At 49.2% G+C, this 12967-nt stretch overlaps 2 protein-coding genes across 3 annotated transcripts; both read left to right on the forward strand.

Moving 5' to 3' along the window:
• The first annotated feature begins 35 nt into the window (after nt 1-35).
• LOC142830234 (interferon lambda-3-like) lies at nt 36-2753 on the forward strand. 2 transcript variants are annotated; one of them, XM_075933963.1, is made up of 5 exons: nt 36-197; nt 545-622; nt 1082-1225; nt 1501-1578; nt 2019-2753. In XM_075933963.1, the coding sequence occupies exons 1-5, from the start codon at nt 36-38 to the stop codon at nt 2115-2117; spliced, it is 561 nt and encodes a 186-aa protein (XP_075790078.1). In that variant the 3' UTR covers nt 2118-2753. The 2 variants fall into 2 exon arrangements, with proteins under 2 accessions (XP_075790078.1, XP_075790077.1); XM_075933962.1 differs by lacking the exon at nt 2019-2753 and having other exon boundaries at nt 1501-1797.
• Nucleotides 2754-6928: 4175 nt separating this feature from the next.
• On the forward strand, nt 6929-12337 carry LOC142830268 (interferon lambda-3-like). Its single transcript, XM_075934401.1, has 5 exons — nt 6929-6938; nt 8400-8560; nt 9169-9240; nt 10293-10469; nt 12248-12337. The coding sequence occupies exons 1-5, from the start codon at nt 6929-6931 to the stop codon at nt 12335-12337; spliced, it is 510 nt and encodes a 169-aa protein (XP_075790516.1).
• The last annotated feature ends 630 nt before the right edge of the window (nt 12338-12967 follow it).

Genomic DNA, 12967 nt, shown 5'->3' on the forward strand with positions numbered 1-12967 from the left:
CTTAGCTTCTTTATTGTTTGTCTCTCTTAGGAAGCATGATGGGTGTAGGCTACAGAGTTCTCTTTGTTCTGTCCCTCTGGGTGATGACTGCAGAGGCCTTTCCCAAAGGTGCCCTGAGGACAAAATGCCACCTCGCAAAATACAAGTCCCTGCCACCCCGGGAACTGGAGGCCTTCAAGAAAACCAAGGACAAATTTGTAAGTGTGAAAATGCATAAAGGATCTGCCGACGAAAGGTACTGGGGTCGGCAGATCCCCGTCGAAACTGCCACGCTGAGCTGACAAGCACCTGATCGGCACAGCACGGTGGCCATGTTGATGTAAATGAAGCTGCGATTATTGAAATCGTGGCTTCATTTCCCTTTACCGTCCTGACTAATCTACATGGTTTCGTCGAAGGAGCCATGTAGTTTAGACACACTCATGATGTCTGCATCTCCCCGCCTCACCGCTGGGATTGTGTGGATAGAACCGAGGGAAGAACTAGTAGACGTATTCCTGATCCTCCATATATATGGCTCTAAGCTCTCTCCTTCTGCCTCCAGGAGGACATCTTGCTGTTGTCCGACCGAAAATGCAACACCAGGATTTTCCACAGGAACTGGGAAGTCAAAGAGTTGTCGGTAAGAAAAATCCCAGCCAAGGGGTAGAAGTTCCCATGGTAGCAGACGCCGCTTTCATAATGTATCTCCTTTTCTGTCTGATTCTGATCTCACTGAGCCCTCGTACTAATCTGACATGTGGCTCCCTGACCTCTGCCTTCCGGCAGGTCACTCAAAAGTCACTGATCTACCCAGGATCGTGTCAGAGCCGATTGTGGCTCTAACTAAGGGTCACCCCTCCTTTTCAATCCTGGTGTCTTTTCACTGGCTATGAACTGGTGTCAAGACAGAGGTGGGGAGATGAAGCCGTGTTCAGCCAGCAGTGATTTATTGACCAATCAAAGCCCTGAGTGGCTTTGGAAAATCACCTCTTTCAAACTGGTTTACCAATCTACGCCTGAGACTTTCTAGTCCGGGATCTGCCCAGCTGCTTAGCGTTCTCACACGCACGTGGTCTTACCTACAAGTGTGTCTCCCCAGGTGCACGACAGGGTGATCCTGGTAGAGAAGGAGCTGGACTTCACCATTAACACATTGGAGGATGTTGAGGACCCCAGTCTATCCAAGCTGCTGCCAAGGCCGCTGGAAATCCTGTCGCAGATCAGAGAAGACTTGAGACGCTGCGTGAGTATTCGGCGCTAGATTTCTCTTTCCCTGCCAGATTCGACTCCCTTCAAGGGGAACCCGCGTGCAGCTGCTTGTTCTTGTCCCGTGTTGCTCTTGTTTTGGGCCCATCCTTACACAGGACACTGAAAGCAAGGGGAATGGGAATGAAATGCACAAGGGTGCCCCCTAGACTGTGTCAAGGCACGAATTGCTCTGTGCCTAGAGAGAAGGGGCTTTTGTTGATTGTCTGCTGAAATCTCTGTGCACCAACTCTGTATCAATTCTGTTTGCAGACCAGGCAAACGCCTTCTCATTCACACTCCAAGAGGCTGAACAGTTGGCTCCAAAATTTGCAGGCGAGCAAAGAGACGGTGAGTGGGCATTTGAGACAACGCGCAAAGCCACCTTCCACACCAATTAGAGACGGAACCAGCCTCCTGGGTCCCATCCCAGAGGCCACGGCGGCATTGCTGCTGCTTATTCTCCCCGTTATTACCTACCTTGGGATTTATTTTTAAATATTGCAATAAAAATGAGCCTGTAGATCCCGTCAGGTCTGCTGCGCAGTGATGTAACCGACAACGGCAACAGCTAACGTACGGTTTGAATGACGCTGCCGTTTGCATGTGCGTCTGCTTGGGTTACAAAGATCAGCATTCACCTTGCCCTCTCTCCAGTACCTACCCTCTTTCCTCCTCCTCTGAGCGCCCTTATGGATAAGCACCTGCCTCCTTATAATACAGCATCCTTGTGGTTGCTTTCATGTAGCCACCACCCCCCTTCCTGCTCTAAATATTCTCTCCTTTCCCAGGAATCACCTGCATGTCTGGAAGCTTCTGTGATCCTCAACCTCTTCCGAAAGCTGAACGAAGACTTGAGATGCGCTGCCTACACAGAACTTTGCGTGTAGCCGTCTGGTCTCTGTGATACCTTGTGTTCACACCTACTTAGCCACCGGAGCGTCCCTAGACGAGGAGCACTGAATATTCATCCCAAGAAGACATCTCTGAATCAGGAACCTTCATCATCTTATTCTTGCTTCCCACTATACATCCCCGAGCAAACTGATTCCATCCTTTCATACCTAAAAAAGTCACACAACAGCTGGTCTCTGCTCCAGCTTGCTCCAGTTTCCAGCTGGTGCAGCATTCTCGACTCCTTGACAAATATTCATTGGAGGATGTTTTTTTTCATCACAGTTCAAATCTGGGAGTTCAGTTGGATTTGACCCACACAGGATATTATTTATTGAATGCCTTTTTATTGTCACTATGCAAATGGATTTTAGTCAAATGCATATCCAAAAATATTGGGAACATTTCATAAGCTTTCGTTTTGTTTTAAATGCACCCCAGTTCTGGGATTTACACACTGGTCACAGCTCTTAGCTCTCTCAGAAACAAGCTCAGGAAAAAGAATTAATATTGAAGTTTGGCAGTTCTTAATATATTCATCCTCTACAGACGTATTTATACAGAGTATATTTTTATCTTGCTGTTTCTGTATGTATTATGTATTCTTTAAGAAGAGTAATTGATTTGTATAACTTCCAGACATGAACCTAAATGTTATTTATTATGGATAATTTATTAGCTATTTATTTTGATGTATTTAACCATTGCTAAGTTTGTATTTTTTTATATATAATTATGAACAAATAAAATTGTTATCCAGGGGCTTGGCATTCCTGTAAACATTTTGTAAACCGAAAAGTGGAGACATTGCAGTCACGATATAGTTGTAGTGCTTTGCAGCAGTAGATCCCAATGTGATTGTGGCAGATGGGAAACTCGGGCATGAGAAGCAAAATGACCTGTCCAGAATCATTCAGCAGGCCTGTAGCAGAGCCAAGAATCCTGAGAGGCAATCTTCCACTCTAACCACTAGGCCACGGTGCCTCCCTCTCGCATTGCAAAGCTCCTCGCATTTGGCTCACCCTTGCTCTATTTGCGAACGGTCAACTGAAAGGTCCAAGAGAGACGTGACACTTGCCTTTCTCTTTCCTTTCGGCATTACTATTAGGCTAGACAAATGTTCCCTGGAGAGCCCAGACTATGGAAAACTCATGATAGAAATGTAGCCGTGTTAGTCTGGTGTAGCTGAAACAAAAAACAGGACTATGTAGCACTTTAGAGACTAACAAGATGGTTTATTAGGTGATGAGCTATTGTGGGCCAGACCCTTCTGTTCTGAAATTTGATTTGTCCTTTTCTTATGTGTTCACTTTTTTTTAAATTGTATCCTTTGGTATATATGGTTGTGACAATTTTCTTCCACTATTTGATCTGAGGAAGTGGGTCTGGCCCACGAAAGCTCATCACCTAATAAACCATCTTGTTAGTCTTTAAAGTGCTACACAGAGCTGTTTTTTATGGAAAGCTCCTGTGACTGTTCGTTCTGTAGGAAGCTCGAACCTCAGCCCAGGAACATGACATGGTGTCAGGAGTAACCTAATGCAAGAGGGGGAATGGTCCCGCTATTGTGGGGAACTTTCCTGGCTTCTGTACTACCCTGGAGAAATGGACCGACGAAAGGATGAGAGTCCCCGCTCCCACTTCCTTTACCCAACGGCCTCCCTGACCCTGAGGGCTCCCCTTCCAGCCTCCTGAGTAGCAGAGTCCTTGAAATCCCAGCAAGACTGGGCCCAGTTTTCCTGGGACTTAATCCCCGGCCTTGTAGTCACTTGGGGCAGGGGCTAGGGTGTCCCCACTCCGGGTTGCTCTCTGTACACTGCATGCTTTCTTGACCCACTGATCATTTCATTCAGTTCAAAGCAAATACAACGTACTAAACATCAACTGATTAAAGAGGAAAGAATAAGAAAAAAGGAGAAAGGTTAAATGAGAACACACAGCCCTGCTCTGTAGCACGGGGACATCACAAACAGCCGTCTGCAGAGTGTAAGGACAGTTCACAGTCTCTTCCTCATAGGTCCCAGAGCTCTCTCAATCCCTGGCTGTGCTGCAAGGGGGCTGCAATCTGGACACGCTTGCGCTGGGAGTGACCACACGGCCTCAGGCTCTCGGTGGCAGGACCCCTCTCCCAGTCTGGCCTGCTGGGCCTCCTGGCTGGTGGCGTCTCCCTGCCCAGAGCCTCTTCCCGCAATGTGTTGGTCCCAGCTGCTCACCACACCCAGCTGCAGGCTGCGCTGCTTTGCCAACCTCCAGCTCTTTGTGTTGCTTCTCTGTCCCCTTTGGCTCTCTGAGCACGGCCAGTCTGCTGCTCAACACAGGGCCTGCACTCCTGGGGCTGTGTGCCTGGCTCTGTTGCTGCAGGACTGCCCCTCAGCACAGGATCGGGCCTCCCTGGGCTCTGGCACTGCAGGTCCATCTCCCCACACATCTTGCTCTTCTTGCTGCTTTCTCTCTGAGAGACCCAGAGAATCCCAGCTCACACGGAGGACAGGACCCGCGTCTTCAGTTCCTCACTGGCCTGTCCAACCTGTCATTCAGGCCGAGCGGGAGTGTTGGCTGCTTTCCATTGTCTCTGTCCGTCTCAGGGCCCTGATTTCTCATGGACTCTTCCCCTTTTGGTACTGGGAGCTGGCCAATCAAAAACTCCCACTGAGCCAACAGCCCCCTTACACTAAGAACAAACAGGGACGGCAACCAGTAACAAAAGTTGCAAACAGGAGGACCAATGCAAGGAAGTTTGCAGAATCTCATCCGGATACCACTCTTGAATCCTCCAAAGAACATCAGCTTTGACAAACCTTCACAACCGACCGGCTGGAAACAATATTTTGCATTGCACAAAGAAACTGGAAATCTGCAGATAGCTTTTTTAAAATGAATGCTGTGAAGACGCAGGCAGAACATGTTTCTGGGGCTATGTCTGGATGCTCTCTTTCGAAAAAGCAGTTTGCATTCCGTAGCGCCTTTTTTCAAAAAAGCACTTCTGAAAACAGGCGTTATTTCTCGTGAAACGAGGTTTTCCGTTGTTTCTGGGATCTAGAGCGTGTGGGGAAGCAGAGCATGCCTGGAAAGTGAAACTGAGTATTCTTGGAAACACAACTGACTTTCAAATTAACTTAGGAACTGGCATCGCGACCGTCTCACTGGCGTTGCAAAGCTCTGATGGGAAACTTTCCATCTGACGAGGCTTAGCGGGAGCAGTGCTGAGACACTAGGGGCTGGGAAGAGGCTGAGGCAAAGGCCCGCGACAGGGCCAGGCAGGAAGGGGTCCGGGGCCACAAGAAGCCACCCTGGGCCCTGAGCAAAGCGTGGGGGGCAGCGCCCACCCAAGAAGGGGCAGGGAGAAGGAGTGGGGGAGGGGCAGCCAGCCCTCAGCACCACCCGGACCTTGGGGCACTGTCCGTCTCCCTCGGCGCTGCCCGGCCACCCCCGCTGCTACGCCAGGCCCCAGGGCAACTGCCCGCTTTGCCCCTCTGTCGGCAGGCCTGTCCCAGGATGCCCCACCAGAATGGCTGTCCGGGGGGGCCAAGAAAGGGGGGAGCTTGCTGAGCTGGCCTGCGCCCAGCCAGGAAGGGGTGCACTGTGCAGCCGGTCCCCCAGGCCTGGCGCGATGAAGCAGCAGGGAGAGGCTGCGCCAACAGGCCCAGCTGGAACTGTCAGCAGCAAGCCGGCCCTCAGCGCCACCTGAACCCCCGCAAGAGGCTCACCAGGCGGCCGAGCCAGTTCGAATGAAAACAGCGTCACTCCTGATATTCCCCGGAACCTCCTGGCCTGCCCCTCCCAATAGGTGCTACTTCCTGCCTCTGCAATTGCAATCGCCCCCCATGCTGAAAATTCAAGCGTATCCCTGCCCTGGAGGGCGACTCAGGCCTGCCCTAGTAATCCGTCCCTTCTAGAGGGAAATTCAGCATTGGTTTGAGTGTCTTCCTGCTGGCTTCCTTTCGGAGCCTCTGTTGTAGGCTGTCTGCTCCAGACCCCTCTCCACACATGGTCCTTGTTTATGTCTATGAGGGAAATAGAGTCACAGGCACCTTCTGTAGATCAGTACCAGGTGTCGTGAGTACCTTGGACGGCTGCTGCCTCTGCGCCTCCACCCTCCAGTCTCTGCTGTTCCTCCCTGGCTGTATCAAAGGGCTGAGGACACGTCTAATCTCCTTCCAGCCCAGGCCTGCTCCTCCTTCTGCGCTCCCATTCAGCCTGTCTCAGACTTTGCACAGCCTGTGGCTTCCCCCTTAGACCACTGCCAAAAGTGCTCCCCTGGTTCTCCTTCCCCAAGGCCTTCGTTTCCCAGGTAAATCACGAACGTGGCTTGTTAACCTGGAGGCTGTCAAGCCTGCAAGGAAGGCCTATTTCTGGAAATAGCCCCGTCCCGCCCTGCGACCTCTGTCTTCCTCTCCTCCGCTGACGGAGGGTGCATAAAAGCACAGGACTGGAAGCGCCGCTCAGTGGCTCGTTACCACAAACCCGGACTCTAGGCCACGCTAAGATTAGCAATCTAGGCAGGGAGTCCTTGCATCGCTTGGTCATGACGTCATGCAGCGTTTCCCTCACCTGGCTGGGAAGCCCTGGCACGCAGATGGCTGTGCGCGGGGTGAACCTGCCTTGCTTTTGGTTTCCAGTTCCCATGCAGCTGCACCAACCTGTGGAGTTTTCTCCTTTGAGTAAAGCAAAACAAGATTTCATTTCATTTTTCCCCTAAACAGTATAAAAGCAAGAGCAATGGAGAAGAGAGGCTGTATCCTTAGACCAGAGGGAGGCCAAGCAACCCTGACGGAGGAGAAGAAACTAAAGCGATTTCCCAGCAAACATGCTCCAAGGTAAGTGCTTCTAAGTCCGGGGCGTCTGCCTAGAATAGGGCTTAATAGACTGATCTGCTCTGATCTGCTCCATAGAGTAAGGAGCAAACATTAGCCTTTCCTCAAAGTTATATACCTTGACTTTAGCAAGGCTTTTGATACGGTCTCCCACAATATTCTTGCCAGCAAGTTAAGAGATTGCGGATTGGATAAATGGACGGTAAGATGGATAGAAAGATGGCTAGAAGACCGGGCCCAATGGGTAGTGATCAACGGCTCGATGTCAGGATGGCGGTCGGTTTCTAGCGGAGTGCCCCAAGGTTCGGTTCTAGGACCGGTTTTGTTCAATATCTTTATTAATGACCTGGATGAGGGGATGGATTGCACCCTCAGCAAATTTGCGGATGACACTAAGCTGGGGGGAGAGGTAGATACGCTTAAGGGCAGAGATAGGGTCCAGAGCGACTTAGACAAATTGGAGGATTGGACCACAAGAAATCTGATAAGGTTCAACAAGGACAAGTGCAGAGTCCTGCACTTGGGACGGAAGAATCCCAAGCATAGTTACAAGCTAGGGACCAACCAGATAAGTAGTAGTTCTGCAGAAAAGGACCTGGGGGTTACAGTGGATAAGAACCTGGATATGAGTCAACAGTGTGCCCTTGTAGCCAAGAAGGTTAATGGCATATGAGGTTGCATTAAGAGGAGCATTGCCAGCAGATCCAGAGATTTCATCATTCCCCTTTATTCAGCTCTGGTGAGGCCACATCTGGAGTATTGTGTCCAGTTCTGGGCCCCCCACTACAAAAAGGATATGGATTCACTGGAGAGGGTCCAGCGGAGGGCAACCAAAATGATTAGGGGGCTGGCGCATATGACTTATGAGGAGAGGCTGAGGGCCTGGGCTCTGTTTAAAAGAGGCTGGAGAGAGGCTGCTCTCAGTAGTGACAGATGGCAGAACAAGGAGCAATGGTCTCAAGTTGTGGTGGGAGAGGTCCAGGTTGGATATTAAGAAAAACTATTTCACTAGGAGGGTAGTGAAGCGCTGGAATGGGTTACTTAGGGAAGTAGTGGAGTCTCCATCCCTAGAGGTGTTTAAGTCTCGGTTTGACAAAGCGCTGGCCGGGTTGATTTAGTTGGGATTGGTCCTGCGTGGAGCAGGGGGCTGGACTTGATGACCTTCTGAGGTCACTTCCAGTTCTATGGTTCTATGATTCTATGAAAGTATCGTACCACTTTCTTTTATTACTAGTGCGTGGAGGGTTGTCATGTAAGAGGTCTGATCCGAAAACATTTGCGAATAGAAGAGTTGCGTTTGCTCGGCTGTGATCTCTGTGGTCAACCCCTCACCCTCAAAGCGATTGTTGTTCTGATCTTCCTGCATCCCTACTCGCCCCCTATGTCAGACTGTCAAAATGTCGTGTGTAGTCCATGTAACCTGGAAATGCGGTGACGTGTCGTTTCCTTTTCTGACTCGATTAGGAAAAAGGATGCACAGAAGTTGCCCACTTCTCCTTGTCCTGATGGTATGGACAATGGCTACCGAGGTCTTTCCCCAAGATGCTCAGAAGTGCAACCTCTCAAAGTACGGGAACCTGCCACCCACGGACCTGAAGGCTTTCAAGGATTTCCGAGATCACTTTGTAAGTGCAAAGGAGACACATAAGTGGAATAAATAGCGAGGTGAATCCTCGGCTGTAGTCTCAGCAGCAGCCTTCTCTCTAGAGAATGATGGGCAGGTGAAATAAGGGTGGGTGGATGTTTGGGTTGTGGAATAAAATGGAGAGAAGTCTTGGCCTCTGCATCTTCTTCATTGGGGATCCCTCATTACGTCTTAGCTAACAAAGGAAAAACCTCAAAATATTCAGTTCTGGCAAGTATTCGGATAGTTTGGGAATGAGTATCCCGGAAAAGCTCTGCTGCGTACCAGGAACGCAGTCGAATGAAAAGGAGGCCAGCTGTCAGTTAAACTCTGCACGCTTGCTGTTCAGAGCCAGACAGCAGCAAAGCAATATGAGCAGCGTGTGTAATCGACACCTGTCCCATCTTTGGCACCTTCTTGGAAAGAGCCAGGACTCTTGTGCAGCAGCATTCTTAGGGGATCAAGCTGTTGAGTAAAACGCTGCCTTGACGTTGCACCTTTGCTTGCCTTAATGGGGTTGTATGAGGTGACCGAGAGCAGAATTGGGTAACGTCTCACCTGTCTTGCTGGCTTTCTACATTTCCCTGTCTTCTCATTTTGTGCCTCCAGGAGACAAGCATGCCAGACCGAACCTGCAACACCACCGTTTTCCACCGCAAGTGGGAAGTCAAAGTTCTGTCGGTAAGAATGACCTCTACCAAGAGAAACGAAGCTATGAAATAAGAGTTGCCTCTTTCCAAAGGCTTGGGACTGTCTCTTCTCTAAGCTGGATTCTGATTTCAGCTGGTCGCTGTGTAGCTCCACAGGGACATCGTTACAGACAAGGAATTTATTCCCAAGTGACAAAGTCAGCTCAGATTGGGATCTGCACCTTTTTCTCTATAATTAGCATATTCTTAGGGCTGGAAAGCCTGACGAACATTGCAACAGTGGATCAGTTTAAAAAGTGCTGCATAATATGTAGGGCAGAACGCAAACGTGTGGAAAAGAATGGCAGGAGACCACACAATATACTGTCTGGCTTCAGATGTTATCAGATGATTGAATGAGGAAACAATTTACATCTCAACATTTCTAGCTTGGCCCTGAAAACACTGACCCCGGTTAATACAAGCCAAGACACTAACCTTATCCCTAGTGCTTGACAGCCCAGAGGCGTTATTACAGCTGACTCGTCTGCGCCTGTCTTTATCTTCTATTTCCAGACTGAGCTTTGTTAACTCCCCTCACATAGCCAGATTCAGGTGGTGTGGCAGGAAACCCTTTGTTTCCGTATTTTGGTTTTCCCTCGAGAGAATATTTCAGTTCTCTAAAACCATATCCATGTCTGTGCATGGCCGCTTTGAAGATCCAGAAACCGCTCCCCAAGTCACCAGGGAGGGGTTGGGGGAAATCTTGTGCTGCCGAAATACGTCTTCAGATTGTTGTAACATCGAAAAGATTTGAGCCTGATCTGGAGCACACAAGGGGGTGGATTCCAAGGAAGGACATGAACGTGAAGACAAACAGAAAATAAAATCGTGGTGTAAGCAGCCGAGTCCGAAGGTACAAGACTCACAGGCTGTGTGTACAAAGTGGATTCACACCTCCCTGGTGTCTTAGGTCTCTTCCCATTGGCAGTGGTTTGGGAAAGGCTCCTTAAGCCTGCCACTGCTAACACAGACATTCTTATCAACGTGCTGTATCTGCCACTCCCCTGGACAGCCTGTTTTACCTCCATGGTGTCTCCCCAGGTTAACGACAGAGTAATCCTGGTAGAGGAGGAGCTGAACTTCACTATCCACATCCTGGAGAATGTTGAGGATGCCACGCTGTCCGAGAACCTTATGAGGCCATTAGAAAACCTGAGGCACATCAGAGAGGACTTGGGGAATTGCGTGAGTATTGGCTTGCAAAGGTCTCTTGCCACCGTGAGACTGGGAGTTTCCTGCTGAACTCCCAACCATTTTAATTTCTTAAGTGGATCAGAGATCTAGTAATCCCTGTGCCAGGAATTGGGGTTTTAGGTTATAACAAGGGTCGTGTCTGGATCAAGTCGTTGCTATATGCCTTGCTCATAGACGTGACTGAATTAGCGAATTAACTTGATTAATTATTTAGGAAAATGATTCCCCAGCGCCCTGCTATCTGGTATCACTGCAGACATTAGTTTCCTGTAGCATAGCTACTGTTGTTTTCACGTACCCAGAACATCCCAGTTGGGATGGGGAGGAGCCCAGAGGAGTCAGACCCATGGGTGAAAGTGTGTCCTGCGCCCTTGCTCAGCTCTGGGGCAAATTCTCTTTCTTTGGGACAGAGTTCCTCCCAGTCCTCTTGGTTGCACCAAGCACGCTTCCCCCTACCATATAACTGCTGGGCATTCCTAACAGAACATGGCGGGGGTGCGTGGCTTCCTCAAGTGTAAAGGCAGACAGCCTCCGACCAACCAAGATCTGCTGGGGGTTTGTACCGAGTGGAAGGAGACTCGGCCCTTGTTCCTGAAATCCTCTGATCATGTGCCAATCTGCTCCATGGCCTGATTTTTTTTTCAGATTAGGGATCATCTCCATTCCCATCAGCGCTCCGAGAGGCTGACCAGATGGCTCCAAAAATTCCACCAGGCCAAGAAGACAGTGAGTATATTTGCAAATACACAAGGCAAACATTCATCACACGTGCATGGGAACAAATCCGCTCCATTCCCTTCCCACAGGGCAAGGACAGGATTGCGCCCGGTCTATTGTCCAGGGAATCTGGAGTCTAGGTGTCCTGAGACTGCATCAGACCGCTGTCCAGTCTCTCAGATCACGAAGGGTCATTACATTTCCTGTCAGACTACAACAGGCCGTGCACCGGAAACCTACCTTTGCCTCGTGGGCTAGTTTGGGTCCTGCCATGGTCCCAAATAGTAGGGTTTCACGTCAACATGTGGTGTCTGATCCGCCGGGGCTTTGTGCCTCGCAAAATCATTTAGATTTGTGCAAAACGCTGAGGAATCTGAATTCCCACCTCCCTCGCGCTGTTGGCAGAGCTTTACACCAACTTGCTATTCCCTTTGAAGAGAGGTAGGTGCTGGGCTGGGCAAAGGGAAAAGAGGCCCAGAGAGAATTCATTCATACAGATCTGCCCATGCCCAGGCCGCCTTAGGAATCAGAGCCAGGCCAAAATAATGCACTTGAAATGTAGCACTAACCCTTTTGCTTCATACAAACTCACTGGATAATGTACCAGTCTACAGCACCCATTGTTATATTCTTAGAATTACACCACAGTGTAAATGAGTCGTTGCTTAGGTTAGAGGGCTTGTCATGTCTCGTCTACACAGGGACAGCCAGGAAAATTAGTCTGATTTAGCTAACGGTGCGTGTTTGAAGCGGATTAGTGACACTGCATTAAATCCGTGTATGGAGGCAATCATTCAGAGTTCAAATGATCTTTCAAAGGGAAGTAACCAAATTAAGAGCATTTTCCTTTGGAATGAGGGGTTCACATAGGGACTGAATGCCATTTAACTAACCCACTTCACATTCACACAGTCAATTCAGATTAGCTTTCCTGGACGTCCTCATGTAAACAGTCCTCTGTTCACTTGCTTTGTGCACGCTCTGTGTTCTCTATTTGCACCTCCCCTTTCATCAAGCCTGTGGTAGCTCTAACTGGCCAGCCATTTTCTGTTACAAATGTGTTCCCTTCTTCTCCCCCATCTCAGAAAACTCCTGGGTGCCTGGAGGAATCTGTGATCTTCAATCTGTTCCGCCTGTTCAGCAGCTTAAAGTGCATGGCCAGTTCCTGCAACTAAACGCCGGGTCTTTACACCCTCCCACCTTGTGCCTTTCCCCAGACATTGGAGAGCCCAGCAAATGGGAACCCTAAATCCTTCCTACGTCTATTTGAACCAGGAGTGATGCTTTTCCACCTTGGCCTCTTACAGCAAACACCTATCGCCTCTGAGCAAAAGATTCACATGCAACTGAGCTTCAAGAAGACGCCTCTCTGATTTCAGCTGCCACTAGCTGACTGGGTGTAGGCCAATTTCTTACTTGCTGCTAATGTGTAAGGCCGTCTCCACTGATTTCAATACGAGATTGGCCATTGATCTCAGTAGGATTCAAATTTGGCCTGATAGGATAGTATTATTGATTGTATTCATGTATTGCTACACAAAGACATTTGCCAATAGTATGTTAAGTGTTGCCATTATATATTTGTATTTAAAAGACTGGTTTTTACACTGTTTCTTTGGTTTACGGACTAATGAGTATTTCATTAGTATCTATGGCTATGTCTACACTACCACCCTAGTTCAAACTAGGGTGGTAGTGTAGACATACCCTTAGAAAGATGCTGGAAATGCACCACGTCTGCTGCAGGGATGCTCCTGCTGTATTACACAGATTCCTGGAATCTATTTTTGTTTTATTGGTTGACA

Source organism: Pelodiscus sinensis, chromosome 7, assembly GCF_049634645.1.
Source record: "Pelodiscus sinensis isolate JC-2024 chromosome 7, ASM4963464v1, whole genome shotgun sequence".
NCBI classification, from domain to species: Eukaryota; Metazoa; Chordata; order Testudines; family Trionychidae; genus Pelodiscus; species Pelodiscus sinensis.